This window comes from Rhamphochromis longiceps, linkage group LG11 (assembly GCF_057381845.1).
Source record: "Rhamphochromis longiceps isolate RC_006_pf linkage group LG11, R_longiceps_female_GT1.1, whole genome shotgun sequence".
Lineage (NCBI taxonomy): Eukaryota > Metazoa > Chordata > Actinopteri > Cichliformes > Cichlidae > Rhamphochromis > Rhamphochromis longiceps.
Genome location: NC_140567.1, coordinates 34,201,522 through 34,227,168, shown reverse-complemented (window position 1 = coordinate 34,227,168; position 25,647 = coordinate 34,201,522). Strand labels below are relative to the sequence as shown.

Sequence of the window (25,647 nt, the reverse complement as noted above, 5' to 3'; positions counted from 1 at the left end):
GAACTCTGGGGGGAAGAAAAGAGGAGATGCTATCACCGTGCAAGAAACAGCTCTGTGACAACTGTGCAGAATACATTTCTACACATCTGCATCATGATAAATAAATCTGATGTGTGGAGTTCCTGAAGATACAAAGTTAATGCATTTATTCATGCACAAAATCATGCAAGTGTCATTTCAAAGTGGATGTTTCTGCTTTCAGAGACATTTTTCTTTTTTTCCCTTCACCCTTTTGAGCCTCGTGAGACTAGAGGCTGACAGGAAATGAACAAAGAGACTAGGAGAAAGGGGACTTTTGATACAAGCCTGACCACACGCAGAATTTAAGGTTTTTCAGCTTAATTGCATATTTTCCATTTGTATTGTTTACACAGTTTTAGCAGAAAGTAATACATTTAATCTGATGCAAAAAGGGAATGGAGAGGTTTTTTTTCCAGGAAAGTGAAACCAACTGCTGACTGTATTTTCCAAAGAATGACACCATCAGCATTTAGATTGGTTGCCTTTAAGGTCTGCTTTTATCTTTACAGTTCCCGCTCCCTCAGAAAATAAAAGCAAACTGGCAAAACTGGGAGAAAAAAAAATCACTTTTTTTGCCTGTGGACAAACCGGAGTAACTACATTACGTGAAGAAGAACAGAGAAGATGGTGCGAAAAATGGATCCCTTTTTTTTCTGTGTCCATAGAAACTATTGCAAATGACCTCAGTCGGAACAGGGGTGTCAACAGCCCTCACACTGTGTTGGGAGAATTGACTGATGCTTACGTGGTGCCAAACAAGCTGAAGAGGCACTTGGGAACCCAAAGTCCCTTCTCTGAGAGAAAATTTAAAAGAATGTTGCATGTAAGTTGAGACACCATTCACTGGACTGTGGAAAATAAAAAAAGATGCTTGCAGGTGGCATGCCAGCTGCAAATGTGCTGTCAACAGAGCTTTCAGCTGACTGCACAACCAAAACAATAGTTCATTCCTGACATGTCAAATGGCAAAGCATACAGGTGTTGTATGTTTGAAAGACAGATAGTCACTACACTGATATCTACTTTGTTTATGGAACAACTATGTAATCAAAACAGAAAATAGAGATCAAAGGTGATCCTACTAAAGCCCTGACTCATGTTGCAGTTAACTTATCTTAGCATGAAGCCTGAAACCAGAGGTAAACAAACTGCTTGGCTCCGTAACAGAACATTTTAAGTTTGCTAATTAACCCGTTACACCTTGTTGACTGATTGATTGTTGGTTTGCTGAACCAATCAAGTGTTAAAATGGCAATTTGTCTTGATGACATGAGACATAAGCTTTGGAGGTAATGGAGAGAAGCAGGCTAGCTGTTTTTCCCCGTCTCCAACCAGCTGCTGCCTGTAGTTTCATATTTACCAGACAGATATGAGATTGGCCTTCATCTTTTCATGTAACTTTTAAAGAAAGAAAATAAGTGTGTTGCCTACAATTTTAAATCATCCCTTTAAAGCATGAAGCCAGCAGCACACCAGCTTCATGCTTCCAGGTTTTCCTGATTAGAAGAAGTCTGGCTCACTGAGCAGACGAGTCCAACCCTCTGCCTGAAGCTCCCCACATTGACGGACACTTCTGAACCTCTCTTCCTGCAGCTACACTCAGAAAACCTGCAAAGCTGAGCCTGTAAATCAGATTTCATTCTGCGCAAAATTCTGACTTCACCATTTTTTGAGCTATATAGCTTTAATAAAGATAACTATAAAACACTGATTCCCAGGAATAATGACAAGTACTGTAGAAGGTACTTCTTCACTACTTGGAAAGATTAACTATTACAGTTATTTTTGTTTAATTTAATAATTGAAACGTGGCCTATACAGGGGGAGATATTTGAATAGTAGCTAAAGGTACTGAATGAATGTTTAAAATAGTGAGCCGACCATTATGAATGGTTAAAACATAAATATGAAAATATGAGCTAAAAGTTGACCAGGTCTGATTTAAGATTTCCTACTTATTGCAATTAAATGTTTTGAGGTGAACTGTGGGGATACAACAGACGAAACTATAAAAACCCTGTTTAACTACATGTTGTTATACACAATACAATATCATAAATATAAATGATTATACATGAACTTAAATTAACTGTAACAATGTGGGCGGACTTTGGCTGGTTTTAATGTGAAGCTGTAGGAGAATAAATTGGCACCATCTGTCGTAATAGGAAGTACAGCTATAGTAGATTTTGCCCCTATAAGAAAATCCGCTCTCTGTGAAAACTGATTCTTGGTTGAAAACAAGATGATGAAAAATACATATCAGAAGCTTTTTCTCTACAAAGTCTGAGTATGGATTGATCTCTACTTTTGAAATATTGTAATTAATACTGGAGTGTGTTTTTTAAAAGAAGATATTTAACGATTCATACAACAAAAAAACCCCTCTTCTTCATGTTCAACCTGAAGCACTTTATTTCCTGTATCCCAACTGTTCCTACAAGACATCTAAAGCTTAAAGTCTCTCATAGGCAGGACAGCCAAATCATAAATCCCTCAGAACTGTACAGGGAAAGGCAGAAGGGCCTTTTGAAATGCAAAATGTCTAATTCCTTTTACAAATACACTGAAAGTCAAATACTGAGTTTGCTGAGCCACTGTTAATCCACATCTTATTGGAGAACTACACTCTCTTCAATCTTTTAACATCAGTCCATTTGTGAATACTAAATTGGGGGCTGACAGTGTATCAGCCTCTCTATAAAAGGGAGAAAATATCCTGGAGAATATCCTGACTCTCTGTTAGTCCATTTTGTGGTGTACTCTCCAATGAGTTCATTTCTCTATTGTGCAAAAATGACAACGGTAGAAAAAAAATCCCTCTTGCAAGTGCGGCTTACTGTCTGCAGCGGTGGAAAACGTCTTGCTATCCGTATTCCGTTTGTAGTGGGACGAAGTTTGTCTTACAGTTCCTTCAAAGCTTTAATTCTTCTATCCAGTAGAAAACAGAACTTTGGTGTAAAACTAGTCATCCTTTGTTTTACTTGAAAACAACACTAAGAACTGGCAAGAGAGCAAAAGTTTGGGATTGTAACTGCACAACTGGCTCGTGTATACTGAACGTGATTATGATTATCTAAATTATCTAAAGCATTACAGCAGCTGGGGCAAAGTCTACTGTAAAAAGAACAAGGAAGAAGAAAAGCGGAAAAGGAAACAGAAAAAAGAAGAGCCAGAGAAAGAATAAAAACCAAATGAAACAACAAAAAAAGGCAAATAAAGGAGGTGAGGAGTGAAGGTAGATGAGGGTAGGATGATGGGAAAGGAAACAAGTGCAAAAAGAGAAGAAACAAAAGATTGACAAGAAAGAAGACAAGAAGAGTTGGTGCAATGAGAAGGGAGAGGAATGGAGGAGAAGTTACAAACTAACCAAGAGGTTAGGACAGGAAATGCATGAGGAAAAGCAAAGGAAATATGGCAAAAGGAAATGGAAATGGAAAAAACAACCAAAAGGAAAGATGAAAAGGATGAAAGCAATTGGAGGAGGGGAGAAGACAGAAGGGAGGGAGGGGTGAGGCAGGCGGGGGACGCATAAATCAGGGAGACGGGCTTTGTGACAGCATGACTAAAAACACCTACCTGTAATCTGGAAGGTGATGGAGAGAAGAGGGGGGACACTAGGCTTCTGCTGTTTTTGGGTCTGACCCGCTGCAATTACAAGGGAGATAGCGCTATTAGCTACGCACACACAGGGGAGACAGAGGCACTATCAAAGAAACAGAGGGAGGGAAACGGCACAACAGAGACAGGCAGAAACTAATGCAACAACAACAGCAGACCTGAGCCTCATAACCCAAACATGTTCAATTAAATGCAGATCAAATCTTTGGTTTGAGTGGAAAGCATAAAATAATTGCTGTGCATGGTTCATTTCTTCCGACAAGGCCAAATCAGAGGGAAAGCCACGTGGACCCTAGGAGCATGCCATTTTATCAGCTTAGATAAGAAAGTTGACACATGAAAAGAAATTACTTTTTTTAACACTTTTCTTTTTTTCAAACTTAACGGCAGCAGACTAGGTAATGAAAGTGAAAATAAACATTAGCTGTGATTATGCACTGCGACTTTTTAGCCTGTCTGTGTATTTAAAGGAGCGGTTAAGCAATTGCTGAAATGCTCTTGGCTGTATTTGAAAACAGCAGCAGATCGATTTCACGAGCTACAGAGCTAATTGATGCCTGTTTGCTCACTGCAGACAGGAAAAAAGTTCATTTAAGCTTAATTTATGAGCAAAAGATCACAACAATAGTTCTTTCAAGGCACTTTATATTGAAAGGTAAAGAACAACATTCTAGAAAGAGCTTAGTGATCAAATCCCCTATAAGCAGGCACTTAATGATCTTATATACATGCATGCTAAGGTATTTCAACCTGACACATAAATATAAACAACACATTGTTTATTGTGTACAAAACAGAAATTAGTCCCTTTAGCACAAACTGAACAGCAGTTATGCGTTTGAGAAACTCAGCCAGATGCAGTGACTCTGCCCAGCTTCCGAGAGTCTTGTCGTCACAGCAGGGTTGCCAGTTTCTGACGCTACACTGTCTGTATACAGACCAAACCCAAAACCTGTCGTTTGATACGATCACCGCAGGTTGCTGACTGCATCTGCCAGCCCACGCTATAACTGAAAATGCTGCACAGAATTGCTCTGTGAATGCATAAAATGGTGTTTGTCTAGAAATATTTTCAGCAGCTTTCCTTTTCTCCTCTCTGCACTTTTTATGAGAAATTGCGTGGCAGAAGTCGTGTATATTCATCACTTTCTTGGGATTCAGATTGATCATTTCTGTCACTTATTTTGGCCTAAATACTTGTTCAGTAAAAAGAAGAACAAATCAATTTAACATGCAAGTCTCTATAAATTTACAAAATTCTGTTTTTACATTCTTATATTGTGAATAAAAAAAGACATTTGTGTACTGCAACACGATTCTGGAAAAATGTCTTTTTGGCACAGATTCAACGAGGTGCTGGAAACATTCTCAGAGATTTTAATCCATTCTGACATGATGGCATTGTGCAGTTGCTATAGATTTGTTATGCAGCCAACAAATCTACAATCAAACTTCCATTCACAACATCCCAAAGGTGCTCTATTAGACTGAGATCAGGTTCCTGTAAAGCACATTCTTGAGTACAATTAGCCTTTACATTAAAGAAACCAGTTTGAGATGACTTGAGTTTTGTGACATGATGTGTTATCCTGGTGGAAGCAGCCATCACAAAATGGATACACTGTGGTCATAAAAGGATGATTAAGGTCAGCAACAATACCCAGGTAATCTTGACTGTTTAAAAGATGCTCAGTTGATACTAAGGGGCCCAAAGTGTGCCAGGTTCTGACCTTTCTTGTTCTTCGTTGACAGGTGTGGCATCCAGTGTGGTCTTCTGCTGCTTCAAGGTTCAATGTGTTGTGCATTTAGAGATGTTTATGTTGCTTTGGAAGACCTCGTCTGTAATGACTTCCCTGGCCTCTGACATCAACAAGGCATTTTCTTCCACACAGCTGTGGCTCCCTGGATATTTTCTCTTTTTCAGACCATTGTCACCATTGTCTTTAAACTCTAAAGATGGCTATAGTGGGAAATCCCAGTAGATCAGCAGTGTCTGAAATACTCGGACCAGGCCATCTGGCGCCAACAACCATGCCATATTCAGAGTCACTTAATTATTGCACTTGCTTTACTGTCCATTTGAGTGGCTGATTAGAGTGATTAAGTGCAAGTACATGTATATAATGTATTTATATTTACAGTTGTAAATGATTTAAACAGCATATAGTAGAAACACTGTAATGTTTATGATTTATAGCCCTTAGAATTATAATTGTATTCTCAGTGTAAAAAACTTCTACTGTAGATTACTGTAGGCACACTGTAAAATAACTGTCTTTTCATCATACCCTTGTAAAGACAGTGAGAAGCATGGTCTTTCGAGGAAAAACTGCTTTTATATCTTCTGCCAATCTAATCCCCAGTTGCGATTTTATTACCACCTTCAAAATATCTCCATATGCTTCAGCATACCAACACCCAGAGTTACTCATGCTCAGCTGATATTACTTACTTCTGACCCCAGATACTGATCTGGGGTCAGGTCGATGCTTCTCCCCCATAAAGATTACTGTTAAGATTTAGGAGGTAGTAAGCTCATTTCAGATCAGGGCTTGAGGGCATCTTCAGCCCTTTAGCACAGTGATATTTATGCATGAGACGGTAGAGAAAGAGAGCTCTGTCATGGTCTGCGGTGGGTGGCTGGAATTTCCATAAGGCTCCTGAACTGACCTGGGATCCGCCCCTGGGCAGGGCCAACTCCAGCTCCTGCACACCTGGAGCCTATTGCAGGCAATCAAGCCAGAGGGATTTAAACCACACGTTGATGTTCATTCACTGCCAGTTTGTCATCAACACATTTGCTGTATTCACCTTGGCTCACGCTCCACCTCCGGACTCAGGATACCAAGCAATCATTCTGAAAATCTCTCTGTGCCTCACCTGCCTGCCCTCCTGCCATCACACTCCATCTGAAGCCCCAGATCTCAGGCCAGCCTTTCCACGCCACTCAGCCTCCCCTGGATTCTCATCACCCCCCTCTCAACACTCCATGTCCCCTACTGCAAGTAAGAATTGCTACTCTTACAACTGGCCACTTCAGAGCTGCCTCCACTACCTCCCTAACTCCTCTATCTTCTCTCTTCAGTGTGACTGTTCCCTGCTCAGCTCCACTCCGCATCTCAGGCCTCATTCCCTCGCCCTAGCCACGTTCCCCAGGCCACGCCTCGTCAAACTCCACGTCTTATTGTTTTTTTTGTCTTTGCTACGTTTTCTTTTTTGCACTTAAACCTAATAAATTGTTACATCATCTGCTGTCTCTGCTATGGGTTTCTGCACCTGAGTCCTGTTCAGTACAGGCCACTCGGCCCCGTGACAAGCTCTGGTTGTAGCAAACATCGCTGAGCTGCTGTCTGCCTCTCTGTCTCAGTGGTGTGCTGTGAGGTTACCCCCCAAAAGAGGGAGAAGAAATCCTGCACCAAGAAGATAAGAACTTTGTACATGTTTGTCTGTGTTCACACTTTCTCACATACAAGTCACGCACGTCTCTCTCGCAGCACTCTCAACATGCTTGTGCAGCGTAATCTTTAACAGAGTTTATGAACACCTCAGATGTATCATCGTGTACCTCACAGCCTCTCAATAGACCTAACAGAACTTCATCTGGAAGGTTATACATTATTTCTGTCATCACAGGTTATATTTTGAACAGTTTCTGTCGATGGATTTAATCTTGGCTACCTGACTCATTATTCTTTAATTACAGCTGACACACAGAGAGCCAAAGGACCACCGATCAATTCGACCACTGAAAAATAAAAAGTGCTAAAGCATCTGTGCTGCTATCGCTTCCTTTACAAGTAATTTCCCTTTACTTAATTTAGCATTACCTAAAATAAATTTGACTAATATTGGAACCATAATGAAATATTGCAAAGCATACATCAGTGTTAGCACAATCTATCACTGACAAATGAAACAGAACAATGATTTGGTTCAGAATAGTTTTTTAAAGCTTTCCAGCTGCAGGTCTGAAAACAGGAATGGGCTCATAAATTATTCTGAAATTTCAACATAACAGTTTTTCTTTGAGTTTTTAATACAGCTTATTTCATTTATTATTATATATTCCAATCAAATTGATAAAAATGGACTGACTATATATATCTAACTTTAGTTGGCTTGCTATTGGGCTAGTAACAACATGCTAATGATACAGTTCTCCAATAACAAACTAGGTCTATTTAAAAATAGTATTTGTGGTACGACCTCTTTTAGTTTATTGGGGTATAAATCTAATAGAAAATGTATAAATCACTCCTACTCACTTCCTCAGGAACTTAGTGAATCAAGTGTTTTAGGCTAGCATCTGGGGTATACTCAGCTGTTTCACAGGGCTATGCAGTCCTGTGATACTACCAAAATACTACCACAATTAAAAGCGGTCAGTACTAGCACCTGAAAAACAGTGCCTAGACTTGGTTGTTTCATCCCATTTTTTAAATCATAATCTTTCCATTTTTCTTTTCATCACTGCTTCTCTTCCATGTGAGCCAGTAGTTTGAGAGATACGAGTAATGCTCATATTATTTCCTCTTAACTTCCTCCAGCTGGTTGCAAGAGAAGATCATCTCTCCCTTTTTGACACCAGTTGCAATTGAGCACCTCACTTCCTCCTAAACTTTGTCACTTGCTCTCATGTGATCAGTATGGTTGAGCTCCATAAGCTTAGTTTCAACTAATGTCTTTAACACCTTCCTTAAGAGGGCAGCTTTGACTCTAAGCTGGCTTGACGAGTGTCAGAAATCGAGGCCTTTACACTTGTGTCCACTGACAAGTCAAAGCAGGTCACAGGACCAGACAAATCCCTGATATAAAGGGAGAGGCAGCCAGTAAAAGGCTGTATAAAATGTTTACGTGACGAGCTGATGAAAAGAAAATACTACAACAGGTATTAATAAAAATAAAACATTGTGGCATAATATTGGACGTGAACCGAGTCAACATGTTGGCTGCTGCAAGCACATGATATGCAATTATCTGCTACCAACCCACCAAGGGCCTGCAGCTCTTATACACTGTGTGTGGGGATTGGAGGATGCAAGAGTGTCACGTAACAGTGCTTGATCAAATCTATTTGAGTTACCCTTGAGACTGATTTGTTTCAGGCTGTGTGATGGTGTAGTATCTGATGTATGCAGCTGTGGCTACGCTATAGAGGAAAGATGGTCGACAGCCTCCCGAGATCAATATGCGCTCTTGACAAAATTAGATTTCTTTGACAAATTAACTATATAAGGTTTGTATAATTGAAGAGCAGGCCACAAAAACAACACAACAAAATAAAAACACTTGAAAAAGGTAACGAGAGACAGAGTAGTGGGTTATTGCTAAAGAGTTAATTTAACTTTAATGCACACAGATTAAACATGCAGTGTAATAAAACTTGCAAATGTACACCAAGTCTACACCTCAGCTTGGTGCATAAAAGAGTGAGCATGTTTCTAATGATCAATTTTTCTAACTGGTTTCAAGTAGATAAACTTAAAAGCCTGGCAGCCTTTACAAATCATTCAAAAACCTGCAGAAAATCTGGATTTTGAAACTGAGCAACAAGTTGGAAGTTTCTGCATGACAGCCACAGTATATGCAGAGTGTACTTATGTTCTCATCCAGTGATCAGATACCACAACAGAACTGTCATGATACTGTGTGGCATAGAGTACAAGCTTTACAACATCATACTTTTCATGGAAATTGAGAGTAATTTACATACAGTAGCACTTCTCTCATCCCACTTATCACTCAAAGTGCTTTACACAACAGGACACATTTACCTTCACATAGTGCTTTATGCTATACACTCTAAGCACTTTATTGATCCAACACCCACAACTACAGCCAATTTGAAAACAGCCATTAATTAAAAAGGATGTTCTTGAACTGTGGGATGAAATCTCACCAGGCACACCGAAAACATGTAAATTCCAGCCTGAACCTTCTTGCTTACAGTGCCAACCACTGTGTGGTGGTGCAAGGCATTACGCTGCTGTTTCAGTATTCCTCTTGTAGTATCCTTAGACTTAAATTGTACTATGAACTATACTCATATTACACTAAAGTACTGTAGACTTTATCTATAAAAACAACCTCTTCAAGCTTCAATGAAATGTTAGGACTTCAAGCAACATGATTTTGCTGAGATGAGTTATGGAAGGACTCAAGCTACAAAATGAAACGGAGCTTTAACTGAAATGAAAAAGAAAATTAGAACATCAGTGATGTAATAACTCACCCACCTCATGGTCCATCACAATTCACAGATTCTTGTAATGTTTGAAGCACAGAAAGTAAGTTATGCTTTGCTGTCATTTGTTAAACTAATGAGAATTAAAATCCACTGAGAAGGCTCCGTTTTATCCAGGGGAATTAATGCTGTTTCATTCAAATCTGGCCGGTCTTCTAGAAGGAAAAGTCCCTATTAAAATGACAAATATGACCTTGACCCTGAGGACAGTTTGGTGAAGACCCATGAGGTTAATGTTGTATGCATATTTCACTAACATTTGACCAGTGCTAGAGTGCTGTGTTTGAGTAATCGCAATTCTTTGGATTTTTTGAGGGAATGAAGGATGATGGACATCACACCTTTGCATAAGCTCGTAACACTACACAAAAATACAGCATTTTTAGCATTCTGCTGTATTCACAAATAACAATAAATTACAGTACTGTTTAAGATGTTGTATATTTTGTATTCCCATAATTAATGTAGAATAACAAGTTCTGAAGTCATGTTTGCAACATTTTAACAGTATGCAGAGAAAAGCTATGTTACTTGCTATGACTACACATCACGTCAATGTAGATTTTTAAAAAATGCTTTTAAGAGCATGAAAATGAAGTGAAGGTCCAAATTCACAAGATAAAACCTACAGAATCTTGAAGAAAAGAGGACCTGATTCTATTAATAAACATACAGAGATGCAGCAAGAAAGATATATATTTTTTACCTCCCATTCTGTGTGAAAGTGACAGAGAAAAATGGAGAAAAATTGAGTTGCTGCTCTGTCAGATGAGTCAGAGGCTGAGCCGTGACACAGACAAACTCTGTGCACCGTCATGGGTTGCTGATTCCAGTATATGTCCGTTCGGTTGATTCAGACAACAGACAAAAAAAAGGTTGAAAACTGAATGACTCACTGGCCTCAAAGAGGAAACCTTACACATTAATACAAAAACTGGACTTTGACAAGAACATAAAATATGATAAAGAGCATATTTTATTAACAATTTGACTTTTTCTCTGCAGTTCCGAGAGTCCTAATCCAATGTTAGTGATGTCTTCTTTTTCTAAATCCAAAAGCTCACTCTTTGAAAGTCACTGGGACTGTCTTTAAGTAATATAGGGGCACGTCCCCCTTCAGAGCCCAAAACAGTCAATCCATCACATCCCACATTATTCAGTAAATCAGTAAGAGTCTTGAGGTTAACACATTCCAGAGTAACTCCTTAGTGCATTCAGGTTCGTATACTTAGATTTGCGTTATTTACCCCTTTTCAGTTACTGTTACATTTTACTGTATTTGTTGTGAAAAAAATCTCCTCCATATTTGTTTTGCATTCTGTCGTTTATGAGTCGCTACATACTAGCATCAAGTGCAGCTCAGCTGGCAGGATTGCAGAGAAGAAAGCTTTTAGTCTGTGGAGGTGTGCACAATTTTGAATTTGTGGGTGAAGAGGACATGAACAACATCACAGTCAAATCATGTTGTAGCTGGATGATAGTAAGTATCTGACACTTGTAAAGAGATCTACTTCATATTTTAAGAAGCACTTGTTAGGTGAGAAGGTCTGCAACACTGGTGGCCCATTAAGGTGGAGAATCATAGAAGTGCTACAGCTCCAACTTTTATTTCAGCTTAAAAAAAAGCTGTGCTGAGAGACATGCTAAAATGCTTGTTGCTGGTTGTATGTGAAGAAAAGGTTACCAGTATTAACAAGCTGTGAAATGAGGTAAAGTCACTACATCAGGGGTAGGCAACCTTTCTGATGGCGAGTGCCATTTAAAATTTCCTCAAAGTCAGTGTGCCATATGATTGTATTAGCAATAAATTTAATAACACTCTATATGAACAGTTACACACTATATAGAACCACTTTATAGAATTATATTTGTTTGCAGATGTTGGCAGCTATCAGCGAATAGTTATCAGCTATTTTGAAACAAAAAAAGACACTTTTTATCCATAACAGCAAATGAGCCGTACAACAGAAAATACAAATGCTATTTATGGTCTCCTCACAACAATGATAAGAAAAATAAACTAAGCCAATATGGCATGTTTGTTAATACAGAGACACACATGTTAATGTGATCTCTAGTCTCCCACTCAGAGACACAGGTCTCCGAGCGTCCAACATTCAGACGGCTACCCGAGGACACTCATGTGAGAGAAAATCTGCTCACGCAGACATGTAGAGCCAAATACTGTCAATAAGGCCTCTGAAGACAGTTAAACTTGTCAGGTAGTGATGTCCAGCAGGTGAACATGCAGCTCCGTGAACACGCACAGCTGTGGATTCCAGCTGCTTTGATGTCGCATTAACTGGCATTAAGACAAATCTAGCTGCTCATTAAAGATTTCTGGTTTGATCAGAAAATAAAACATTGTTCCATACACCTGAAAGTCCCGAAAACGCATTGTGTCTCAAGTCTACGGATGTATCCGTGTATTTCCATGGTGCTGATGCTGTGCTGAGCGGACAGCTCCTGAAGCTTTTGAAGTGTCGGAATGTGGAAAGCTAACAACGTCCCTCTCACCAGTAGGCTAAGTTATTTTTAGCCAATTACAAGTTGAATCTGGTAGTTGGGGTTGTTAGCTAAGATACCGTCATTAAGAAGAGGCACAACTAATGTGTCTATGTGAGCTGATTTGCGATGTGCACCGCTGGCGCGGCCATTTATTTTTTGATGCACCTTCTCAAATTAATTCACCGCGTGTCGTGCCCAGGGCTGGACTGGGACAAAAGAAAACAGCCCGGGCATTTTGACTAAAGACCGGCCCCCCAGGTATTAAAGCCATAAAGCCTTTGAATGAAAACAAACGCTGTTGTGACAGTGATGTACAGTCTTGTTGGTAAATGTATGATTTCTATACGTTTAGATGACAGCTTTGGTTGTAAGATTCAGATAATTATTTAATAACAGCCAGACATTTTAAATGAAAATAAGAAAGTATTTCTTTGTGCCCCCCTTTCCCTGTTACATTCTGAAGTGGATGAAGCAGACTACACAAACTCTATAAAATATAACCAACAAGCACAAGTGGTAACACTTTAACTTTAACTATAACTGTAACTTTTAATGGCAACAATCATGGTCTCCGTCACTAGGATGAGTCTTTTTGAATGCACTATGAGGACAATTTCGTAAGACGTGGTCCCAAAGGACGGTAAGGCTCAGCTCAAGGCTTCACGCTGGGACTTCAGTAATCAGTGTGTGAGGTCACAGTGACCAAGCCCATCTCTTATACCCCACATTTCGAGAGCCACTGAGGTAAGGGAACATTAACATCTCAAAAAACTGTCAGTAGCCCACTGTGACTGAATGAACATAACAAAGAACAGAAATTCTTCATAATTTTACTGAAAATTGGGATCTTTCATGCAAACTATGGGCAAGCACAGTAATCTGCTAGCAACTATGGCAAGTAACTGGGTGAAATTATGACTAATTTCACTTCCAGCAATCATTTTCTAAATGGCCAGTACCTGATCAATTACAATTAACTCTAGGCTAGCAATGATACAAATCGGGCCCGGAATCAGGTACTGAAGGATGAAACCATCAGCCATCAAATTAGATTACACATTTTAAAATTTCTAAATCATACAGTATATGACATCTTGATATCAGGTACTAACTCAAAAGTTAATATACATTCACAACAGGGTCTTTAGGAACACTCTTAACTTTACCTTTGTCCTTTTCTCGAAGGTCGTTGAGGTATTTTAGAAGCTCAGCGTTGGCTTGAACACAGTACACTTCTCTCGTCTGTAAGCCTCCTCCACAAAGCCCTGTCAGGTTGCTACGTCGACGGTCTTGTTGGCTCAGCAATGTGTCAACCCGACAGTCGCTCCACTCTGTGGTTCTCCAGGTGTAACTACAACGTGAACATAGAACATGGAACGATGGGCAACAGTGAGAGAACCAACCATGCGAGTAATGCATGTAATGTAATGCAAGATAAGCATATTTACAATCTTGCAGACATCACTTTACAACATAAATATGCACTTGATGTTTATAACCAATGTTGTCTACACTCCTCAGTTTACTATGCAGCCTTTACAAGGATGTGAAGCATCATTTTATAGCTGTGTCTCTGAAAACCTACTAGATTTTCAGACACATCAGTGTTGGACAACGATAAGTTGCTTAATAAACTGTTGAAATAATGTAAATACATTTTTTGAATGTGGCTAACACAAACATTGCTTGCACTAGCAGCTTTCTTTCTTGTGGTCCTGTATTGATCAAGTCAAGAGATTAAACTTTGATACAGCCTGTTTGATAAAGCCTGCTTGTTTACAACTTGTCAGAGAAAGAAAAGAGTGTTGTCCTCTGCAGTCCTCTTTAAAACAAGAGTTAACAGGCATGTATATTTGTAAATTAATAAGGAATAAAAAGTTTGTCTAGCTGACCACTGTATCTGGGGTCAACTCGCAGATGAAGCCACCATTTAATTGTCTAGTCCGCTAGTTGTACATATCCCCAACAGAAACATTCAGGATGGGATTAGGATCACACACAATTATAAGTTGATATATGCTGAACCATCTGTGAGAATGCTTTTAATGTTTTAATGTATGGGTGTGTGTAATTTTCTGGAATTATAATATCCTTACAGTCTCCATCCATTTGTCTTTACTTTGTGTCTGGCACCAGCCCAAGCACTTAAACTAATCTATCTCAATATGCTGTCTCACTTACACACATATACGCAAATAAACACACAGGCCACCCAGAAGAGCAAATTAGCTGGGTGGTGTGTGTAAAGGGAACTCAGCAGGAAGCGTGTGTTGTCTCAGTCAGGTTGAATACCAAACACTTTGGGTTCGCTGTATTTGTGCCTGAGCCTTATATGAATCCCTGCAATCTTTCTTAACCATGCTATAAATAAGAGGTGGGTATCATCACAACATCACATGCAGTTCTATCCCTGTGAAACATGAGCTCCTGTTGTGTACCATGCTATGAATTCCACATCTACACTTTACTCAATGTTTTTTTAAGTCCCTGCTCACTCCCACCTGTGCTCCCTGCATCTCTTCCCTATCATCAGGAGTGACTCACGTGGCACAGGGTGGTATGGATTCACCCTGAGGTTCACAAGATTCAAACTCCTCCAGGAGTGGGCACTCCGCCCCCTCGCCCACGGGGAACTGGAGCACCTGTCTGGTCCGAGTCCGATTGCCTCTGGGAGATTCAGGGTTCATGCAGGTTTTGGTGCAGGGGCTCCAAATGGTCCAGTCGGTAAGCTTGCAGTCCGTGGGGAGAACGCATGACTGGATGGTCAGTGGAAGGTCCCTTGTTAAGCACATGCTGGGAAAAGATAAAAAGGAATGACATGAAATCTTAGTGATATCATAAGAACATTAATGCAATATAAATTTGGACTGTTGGTTGAAAAGAAAAGAAAATATTTATAGCTCTAACAAAACTACAAATAAAATAGAGAATATGCTACACTTGTAATTGAGCCCTTGAGCCCCAGTCAACCAGCCAACCAACCGACCCCTGATCCAATTATGCTTTCATAGGATGAATGACAGGGTAAACTATCACCCAGACTCTTAATCCAAATGTTCAAAATAACTACAAAAATTAGTAATCTAAGTAACATAAATTCATGTTTTTATTTCAGAATTGTAACTCAATAGTTTTAATAACCTGAACTAGTCAAAGGTCCAAAAGTATACAATGTCTATCTATAGTTTACACTATTATTCCCATTATTTCTTTCACGACATGAAAATCATGGAACTGAAATAGCAAATAAACTCATCTCAAATGTGTTCTGGCCTACAGGGTTGTTCAGTTTAGATCAGTTGCTCAGGTTGTGTTTTGTTTATCTTTTTGTTAGTTTGCTGATGCTGTGACACCATGAGTGCAGAGGGTTACTGTGTCCATAACTGTCAGTGATTACCACAGACAGAGGTTATAAAATTGTAACTGTCTAAAGTGATAGCATTACAAAAAAATGACGTTAAATTAAATAATAACTGAATTTTCAGAACAAAGACTTCCAGATATTTTTCTTTTTATCACTTAAAAGAAAAAATAGTTAAATTCATGTAATACTTTAAGTAAAATAGCATGTGATCCAAATGTTTAAATCTGAAAACATTTGGAACCTCTGCATATAAATGTGGTTGCTGGTCAAATGGCCATGAACACGTGAGCACATGCAACCAAATGCTCAGGCCACTGACTGCTCTAAATGCTCAGTTTGAGACAGTTTTTTTCCCCTACTTTTGGCTCTGTGTGATGCTAATGAGAGACGATAACCTTAATCTCTGACTGTGCGTGAAGAAGCCCACCCACCTGCTATTCAAGCCTTTTTTTTGCAAGGGGCAACAGCTTGTTTCAGAGAGAGGTTGAACTGAGAGGATGTAGGAAGTATAAGATCGAGAATGATTACTTTGAATTGTGCAAAGCTACGCTAGAAGAGTCAAAGGAAAATAGACGGAACTGAAAATGAGTATGGAAGATCCAACTTAAGTTGTTTTTTTTTTTTCAGAAAAAGAAAGAAAAAGGAAAATTATAAGAATTATGAATGGATATTATAAGTCAAGAGCAGGGTAATCAGTTTTTGGATATAGGCCGACATTTAGCATACAGATACAGCATTCGTGGTAAGAAAGCCGCTAGAATAGAATAAAATAATCCCTTAACCCACAAGGGGAAATCTGGGTGTAACACCAGCAAGAAAGACACATATACAAACAAACAGTACACAAGAGACAGAACAGAAACATACACAATTTTTACATATTTACATCAAGGACAATGGTTACCAAAAACAGACTACTGTACCGTTACTAGATTAAATAAAATTAAATGAAGTTAAGAGGCAAACCCTGGTTATAGTGTGAATCGGTTGATAAAATAGTGCAAATTACAGCGCTGATGTAAACATCTATGTTTGTTGGGAGCAGTTTTGATTGTACAGTCTGACAGCTGCAGGGAGGAGGACCTGCGGAAACGCTCCTTCATGCATCGAGGATGCAGCAGTCTGTCACTGAAGGAGCTCTGCAGTTACATATATTAGTCAGAATATAATGTGTTAAAATGTTTTTCTTAATAAAAAATACCAGATATCAGCATTGTTGAAAACTGCCTGTAGATTCATTGACTTAATGAATCCACTTAACCTTTCACTATTCTACTTCTTCATCCAAGTCATGCGGTGTACAGCTTGCTGATGCCTCATTACAATGGCACTGAAGTTTTCAGCAAGCTCTCAATTCTATTTTAATGTCAATGTGCTAAGTTGCCTATTGGCGTAAGACTTTGCATCAACATGTGTGATACCACACATGAAGCTTTGAACCCTTCGCCCTTAACTGTCGTTAGCTTCTCATTAGCATACACACTGCATAATCAGTTTCACATTAAGAGTAAAAAAGGAATGGTATGGCACGGTGTGTGTCATGTGTTAAGACAGCCAAAACAACTTCTGATCAATCGCTCACAAACATCTTTTGATCATCTAAACAGTATTTAGACGTAATGAATAACCCGTCCTCTTTGGGTCCCTTCCGAATCATTAGAAATTTGCTCTAACTAAAGCCGACTGCTTTCTGGTACTCGTTCTCGATGTCTCTCCCCTTGAGGCAAAGCAGCTGATGAGCTATTAGTGCTAATTACAGCTCTGCTTCATTTAGAAACCTCTCATTTAGACGTTGCCACCACACTTCACCTCCAGCAACTCAGACTTTTGGTATAAATCAGGAAATGTATGAGCTCAGTTGTGCTGTCTTTTTTTCTTTTAACTCCTGTGTCTTCACTGATTAAAACACCTCTGCAGTCTTTGAAGTGCTACTGGAGCGACACTGTGAAAAATCTTAGTTCTGTTTTTCTGCCAAACATGCTTGGTGTGCCGGCTCATCTTGCTTGGGAAGAAAACAATGAGGAATTTAAACAGTGAATGTGGCGCACAGAGGGTGATGGCTCGATTTCCTGTCTCAGATGGAACTTCTTGTGTTTTTAAAAAGCCCCCTAATGCAGCCAGTGACCCATTTTCTCAGCAGCTGGATCCTTTGAGTCGTTGCCGTTTGTTGTGTGCATGCCCAAGCATTTTTGTGGAGATTTCAAAGTTGCGAAAAGAAGTCATTATTTCTTCATCTCAGTCATTCAGACAGAATGAGGACACAATCAGATTCTATTTAAATAAGTAGATGACATCTGAAAAGTGCTCATTCTTAAGCATGTAGGTTTAATACATATACTTTCAGCAATGGACTCCAACAGACAAGATGCAGACAGCCAGAAAGTCTGCATACTGTAATTCAACACCTGTACACACTTGTTACTTGAATGTCAAATGACCAAAAAACGAAATTGATGTGGGTCAAAATGATTAAAGCAGCCTTTTTTTAATAAAAGAAAAATATCTGAGGGATAGATGTGGTCTCAAAAAATAAAATTAGTCGATCCCTGTACGACCTTCCCCATATGGAAAAGAAATAGAAAAAACTTATTAAAGACTTGCATAAGATGTGGCCTACTTCACATAGTGAATCATATAAGACTTATATGATTTACTCATGAAAGTGGCCACTTCCTCGTTACTCTCATATATTGTTTTAGTAAGTATCCAAAACATACAAGTTTCATTTATATAATTTTTCAAGGGATCTTATATCTTTTTTCACTCTTGTATGCTTTTCATACAAGTTTCACACAAGACAGATAGAAACTTTATAAGATTTATATATATCTTTTCCATATGGGTCTGCATCAAATTAAGTAAGAAACAAGCCCAATCAACAGGACAGCAGCTCAAGTTATAAGGAAACTGGCCTGTTTAGGATGAGTTGTCGGCAACAGAGTAAGAAGCGACTCACTGACAGATGTTCATCAAACGAAATTGGAAATGAAGTGAGCAAGATGTTTGGAGAGCACCCGGTCCGCAGATGACTGTTTTTTCTTTTTTTGCTGCACTGGGAAGTTTGTTCCACTTTTTTTTTCCTTTTTTTTCCGCAAGTGGCAAAAACAACTATGAATATTTTAGAACAAGAAATAAACAAGTCAAGGATTAATATTTATGTTCCTAAGGGCATGTGAGTTGTTTTCACGGCTCCTTTGAAATATTTGATCCCAGTTAGTGCTGAGAGCTTGGCGCAAACAAAGCATTAATGAATAGATTTAGTACATAATTGATTAAATCTTAGAATACAAGTGGTGTGTGACTGAAATGTGATATGAATAGAGGCGTGCTCTATTGGCACTGTCACCAAATCCTTCTAAGAGATCAGAGCCGTCGCAAAAGCACAAGTTTGAAGGGAGCAGAGACGACATTTTAACTTAATGTTAGTCAAGGAACAGAAAGCGAGAGGATGGATCCAAAGAAGCAGCTCTTTAAAAGAATAGTTGATTACTTTACATTCACTTAGTAAAGACATCAAAGGTTTACACCAATACATGTTACAGAGACTTATTGACACCTGTTTGGCGTTTTACAAGTCTCACAGGTGTAATTTGCAATTTAAACTAAACTGTCCAGACTGCATGCACCACATCCTCGGATCTGTAAGATCTTAGTGAGCACAACCTTTGAAGAGTCAATAAAATATACCCTGTTTATAAAATACCAAAGTTAGTACACGAGCAATGAAACTTTGGTTTTTGCTTTCATGCTGACCTTACGCTGAACAACTTCTATATGTAATTTTTGTGTGGCTGATAATGACAGTAAAGTTGTTTTTTGTCATCTGTATTAAGTTAGTCTGTATATTTTCGTCTTGGCTATGCAAATAGTGATGGTCAAGCACTTGAATATTGTCAGCAGCTATTTCAGCAAGAAACATTCGGGCAAATAATGGCAGCTGTGGTGAAAGGGTTGTTCCTTTTACACTCTGTTTTTTTTTTTGTATGTTTTCACCATGGGCGGCTAGGAAGAAGGTAGAGGTTGGTTGAGTACCAATTTGAAGGTGGTTCGATCCTCTACTCTTCATGTCAAATTATCCTTGGGCAAGATACTAAATCCACAGCTGCCCCCATTGGAGTGTGAGCGGCAAATGTTAGGTTCAAAGTGCTTAGGCATAGAGAAAAAATGTTATTTCATAAGAGAAAAGTAAAACTGTGTGTTACTATTTCCACGCGTTCTTATACGTTTAAAAAATGTCGTGGAAAGATGAAAAGTATTCAAAGGTAGGAAGGCATTACGACCACAGTCAGACAGCAGGCTTTCAATAGCCTCTTGGTGGTATTTACATTCGGTGAATGGGCTGTGGTTATGGGCTGTACTTTACTTTGCATCCATTCACACATACATTTATGCAGCACTTTTCATACTATACAAACAACCAGTCTGCAATTTGTGAAAAAGATCAGGAGCCTCAGTAGAACATGTAGACTATGAAGGCTACTAGTGTGTTGTTAGTCATTGCTGCTGTCAATCTAAAGTTTCCAGAGTAATTACATTTTTTTAACTAGAAGTTAAAGTTTGGAACTTGAACTTAACTGTTAGATTGGAAAAATCATAAAACAAAATTGTGTAACAATCTAAGTAATTTACCTTTTTAATAATAATTTCCTATTATTCTATCCCACATGGGATGCAAGAAAATGACAATACAAAAGGTTAAATGCTATTATAACATGCCAGAAATAACTTACCCTTTCACATAAATGGTAAAATGGCCTGTATTTATATAGCGCTTTACTAGTCCCTAAGGACCCCAAAGCGCTTTACATATCCAGTCATCCACCCATTCACACACTGGTGATGGCAAGCTACATTGTAGCCACAGCTGCCCTGGGGCGCACTGACAGAGGCGAGGCTGCCAGACACTGGCGCCACCGGGCCCTCTGACCACCACCAGTAGGCAACGGGTGAAGTGTCTTGCCCAAGGACACAACGACCAAGACTGTCCAAGCCGGGGCTCGAACCGGCAACCTTCCGATTACAAGGCAAACTCCCAACTCTTGAGCCACGATCGCCCCACATACTCTAGCAACATTTAGTCCTTCAATATCTAATATAAAATAACCTCCAAATGCAACTAAATTAACTGAAAAACATAATATAGTATATTCCAGTCTGCTTTGATGATAGTCTTCTTTTTACCACTATTTCCAGGATTTTTTTTCTTTTGTGAGGGTGCTTCATAATATGATAATCTGCTGAATCCATTTCCTTTTTCTCTTACTTAGCTAGCTGCAGTTCTCACTAAAATAGCCCATTGTGCTTGGTAGCATATTGAAAGCTATCCATGGATGATTGTAGATCTATAGCCATGGTAAAAAGAAAGCAGTAAGGTTTTAGATATCAGAACATAATAGAAATAATCAGATTCTTAACGGGCCTTAACAAATTCAACCACAGATAACAACATATTACTCCATGTCATTATTTATTCACCAAAAATCGAGCCAACAGGCAGAAGCAGTGTAAAAGTATATTGAAAGTATTGAAATATAATAACAATATAAGTTTTGGCAGTCTGAATCATAACACCATGCCACGAAGGAAAGACATCGCCAATGATTGTGAATGATCTTCAGCAATGATTTTGTTGCTGCCCATCAATCTGGCAAGGATTATAAAACCATTTCTCAGTCTTCAATGAGAAAGATTATTCATAAATTCAAAAAATTAAAGGCTGTTTCCAATTTTGGCTGGATTGGATGACCTAGGAAAATTTAACCCAAGGTCGGAGTAGCAATGCTAAGAGAAATAGCGGAAAACCCAAGAGCCACATCTCAGACCTCACATAGCATGTTATTCATGATAGTGCAACTATCTCGAGAAAGGTGTGTGTCTTATTTGGAAGAGTTGCCAGGAGAAAACCTCGTCTCTCTAAAAATAACATGGCAGCCTGGCTTAGATTTGTAAAATTGCATCTGAACCAACCACAAGACTTTGCCAACAATGTCTTTGGACTGATCAGACCAATGTGGACATGTTTGGCCATAATGCAGAGTACCATGTGCGAAGAAAATTCACAGAATTCACCTGCTTGCTGCTACTACTGCACATTCACCTAATGTATATACTATTTATATAATGTTCTTCTTCTACCCCCCCCCCCCCCCATTTTTGCACATGTCGAGGAGCATTTCAGGTTACATCGTGGCTCAAGAGTTGGGAGTTTGCCTTGTAATCGGAAGGTTGCCGGTTCGAGCCCCGGCTTGGACAGTCTTGGTCGTTGTGTCCTTGGGCAAGACACGACACAAGACACTTCACCCATTGCCTACTGGTGGTGGTCAGAGGGCCCGGTGGCGCCAGTGTCCGACAGCCTCGCCTCTGTCAGTGCGCCCCAGGGCAGCTGTGGCTACAATGTAGCTTGTCATCACCAGTGTGTGAATGGGTGGATGACTGAATGTAGTGTAAAGAGCTATATAAATACAGGCCATTTACCTTTTTTTTTTACATTTCACTGTGTGTTATACTTGTATAACTATGCTTGTGACAAATAAAGAACCTTGAACCTTGAAAACTAAACACTGCATATTAGCGCAACCACCTCACACCAACTGTCAAACACTGTGGTGGACGGGTAATGATTTTAATGATTTTATATCAGTTAAAACCTTGTTCCTTCGGTTTTTTTTGCAAGAAAAACATCCTTTTGGTGGCATTTTGAGCAACGCTTGATTTGTTCAATTTTTCTTAAAACATCTGATTCGAAACCACAGGGCAAAACACTGAAAATTGCCATATTTCGAAGTACCACACAGATTCATAGTTCAGATTGATCTCATGTCACAAAAGGAGTTTTTCTTTTCCACTTCCATCCTCAGAAGTTGACATGAAATACAATGTACGGGGAGTTGTGCCTCATTGCTCTGACAGCACAGCAGTGACAAAGACACAGCGGATAAACATCCTCCCCTGCATGTCACTTCATGACAGGGTGAAGAAAAACTTTCAGGAGGACAAATTTGGCTTCATGTTCAGAAATTCACCAGATGAACCTTCTGACAACAATAAATGGACAAACATACAAATACCTAGAGTAATCAATAGTCAGCAACACAAAGAAAATATGAAAACAGAGATATTGATTACATTAGGCAAAAAGCCTGAAAGGCAGGGGAAACATGCTTTAGTTTAAAAATTCAGCAAAAGCATTTGCAGTAATACCTATGAAAGGAAGCTTAAATTTATGCTGAGGGGGAATAAAAGCACACATACAAACAAAAAACCAACAACATACACATTACTACAAAAATATTGCCACTCACTTGCGTCCCACAGTGCTCCCATTCCTATGGATGCAAGTCACCTCCCGATTCTGGTAGCCCACCTGAATGTCCCAGAAGGGACTCTCTTGCCGGTTGAGGCGGTTCCTGGTACGCTTCTTCTGGATAAGCTCCCTAGTCTCGGGATCTTTTACTCCTACCCTCTCCCGGAGCCCTTGCCCTTTGCCTTTCCTGCGTTTAACTTGGCGAGCTGTCCGAGTCTGCGGGAGGGCACAAGAGTTCCACGGTCCAACCCTGAGACTGTACATGCCCTCTGGACCTGTGCAAGGCCCTGGTTTGCAAGACTGGAACTCAGTCAGGTTGGGACAGGCAGCGCCTCCAAAAAGCGGAGGGACTAGGACACTGCGCACTCTGTTCCTGAGGCCTGTTCCACACGTTTTGGAGCAGGATGTCCATGGCGAGTACTCAGAAACCACACAATCCTGAGGGCAAGGGATCAAACATGCCTGCTCTAGACGAGGCTTGGGTTCAAAGTACTCACAGATGGCATCCTCTGCTGGAGATTCGTCTGACTTGAGTATGCAGCCCACCTCCCGGATCTGAATGCCCTCTTCGCCTCCACTGCACGTGAACTGCCGTGGGGCCCCAAAGGTCCTTGCTGATACTGGCACGCACTCATTCCAGGCACCCAGTTTCCAGTCATAAAGGTCCTTGTGCCAGTCGCACACACGGAAACAGTTTCTCTGGTTTGAGGGACGCTGTGCCTGGTCACAGTTGGTGTGAAGTGTTGTCCAGCCATCCACATGGGCACACCAGACTGCCCGGCTTTGGCTGCCACCCAGGCCGCAGTCGCTGCCCATACATCTTCCCCATGGACCTGGGAAACAAATGAACAACCTCAAATCACAATGAAGAAACATAAAACAATAATCCTTTCAGCTTTAAATGACAAGAAAAGCACTCAGGAGCATTGTAAGAAAACTTGTAAGGAAATTCTAAACACAACACATCACAATACGGCTTTGAAGAAGCAGGAAATTATATTAGCAGGAATAAAAGATGCTAGTCAGATTGGAGGAAGTGAAACAAAACAGCATAATGCCACAGGCTGGACTCGATTGAAAGTGTAGAATAAACAAATAAGCCATATTTATCCTAATAATGATGAATGGAAGGCACTAATGCCACTTCATGTGTACCTTTAAAACAGAAATCCATATGGAAGCATCAGTTAATCAAATGCTTGAAACCTAATTCTAAACCAAGACTATTTCATTTTCTTTTTCTCAGCTAAGAAAAAGGCACATAATACATCTTCAAGGATGACACAGTAAATTCACAGACTCCTTTAATATGGCCCTTGATGTAAATGTGCTGAAAAGCTGTCAGCAGCTGAAGTGAGTGCAAAAATGTGTCATATTAAATAAAAATAATCCGCCGCCTTGTTTTTGCACGACACTTCGGTCAGACACAGTGATTCTTTCTGCATGGTAAAAACTGGGTGGCTGCCATTGAGGCGGGGAGGGATGATTAGGCAATGCAAACACAATGTGCAACAGTAGAGATTATAGGTGATCAAATGCAAGTGTCTGAAAGTTAATTTACAGGGGCAATGAGTTATCTGTGGCGTTTATCAAAGTCTATTGGCAACCAGCAGAAATTGCCACAAACATCAATAAACGTATATTTCTTGGTACACAAGAGTTTGGCAAAGTCTTCCCTTGTCCCCATTTACTTAACCCTCTCAAGGCAAGCGTTGCCGATTTGCAACAGTTAAAAACTAACAACCTTTATGAGGTTCTTTTTACTCAGAAGTACCACTGCAGGACTTGGTTGTGCATTAGCAACAAAAAGTTTAATTTGAGCCTGAGAGCGTTAATGACAGCACAGACTGAACAGACAGTACATAACAGGACTAGAGGAGGGGAGAGGTTGCTGTATATGTGGTTTAATAATTAAATATACTGCTGGTACTGACTCAGGAATACCGACATGTAACCTCAAATAAAAAGATGTTCTATATTTTTCTTATTGTCTGAAAGTTCAATTACAATGTCAAAATCATGACATGATCTTGTTAAATGATTTGTTGCAGCCTGTTTAGATTAGCCTCCTACCATTCATCAGACCCCTCTTTAAAGTTAACATAACACGCTTGGCTGCTCAAAGGTATCTTTTACAAAGAAAAGCCATTATGACAAAATATGTAAAAGTCTTTATTTGGCAGCTACAGTTACTTCTAGTTTTCTAAAAATAAGCATTTTTTCTTAAGCATGTGGCTACAATACAACCGGACCTTATCGCTAAGTGGTTTGCTGGCATGTGGTGAATAACACTGGCCTACAGTCAAACTGCTTTTGATATAAATGTAGTCAGACATTACTAATTTAGTGTTACAGCAACTGAAAATTATGCTTAAAATTTTCAGTCATTATCTGCTATTCTCTTAGTTTAAAGATCAAAAGTTATCAATCAAAACCAAAAAATGACTTAAATACATTTTGACTGTTGAATGTTGGAGAAAAAAAGGCCCAAATGGGGATATGTGTTGATTTTCAGGTGACCATTCGTCCTATAATATGCATCCAATTTTCCATTTTATATCACAATGTACTGTTCTCTTGTGATTG

General features: G+C 39.5%; 1 protein-coding gene across 1 annotated transcript in view; it reads right to left on the bottom strand.

Moving 5' to 3' along the window:
- thsd7ab (thrombospondin, type I, domain containing 7Ab) overlaps positions 1–25,647 on the bottom strand; it is a 209,440-nt gene that overhangs the window by 110,220 nt on the left and 73,573 nt on the right. Inside the window, exons 2-5 of the mRNA XM_085423772.1 lie at positions 23,060–23,894; positions 14,939–15,187; positions 13,561–13,745; positions 3,601–3,669 (exon numbers count right to left, since the gene is read on the bottom strand). Of these exons, the coding sequence (XP_085279898.1) occupies positions 3,601–3,669; positions 13,561–13,745; positions 14,939–15,187; positions 23,060–23,894 (1,338 nt within the window). The remainder of the gene's footprint in view (positions 1–3,600; positions 3,670–13,560; positions 13,746–14,938; positions 15,188–23,059; positions 23,895–25,647) is intronic.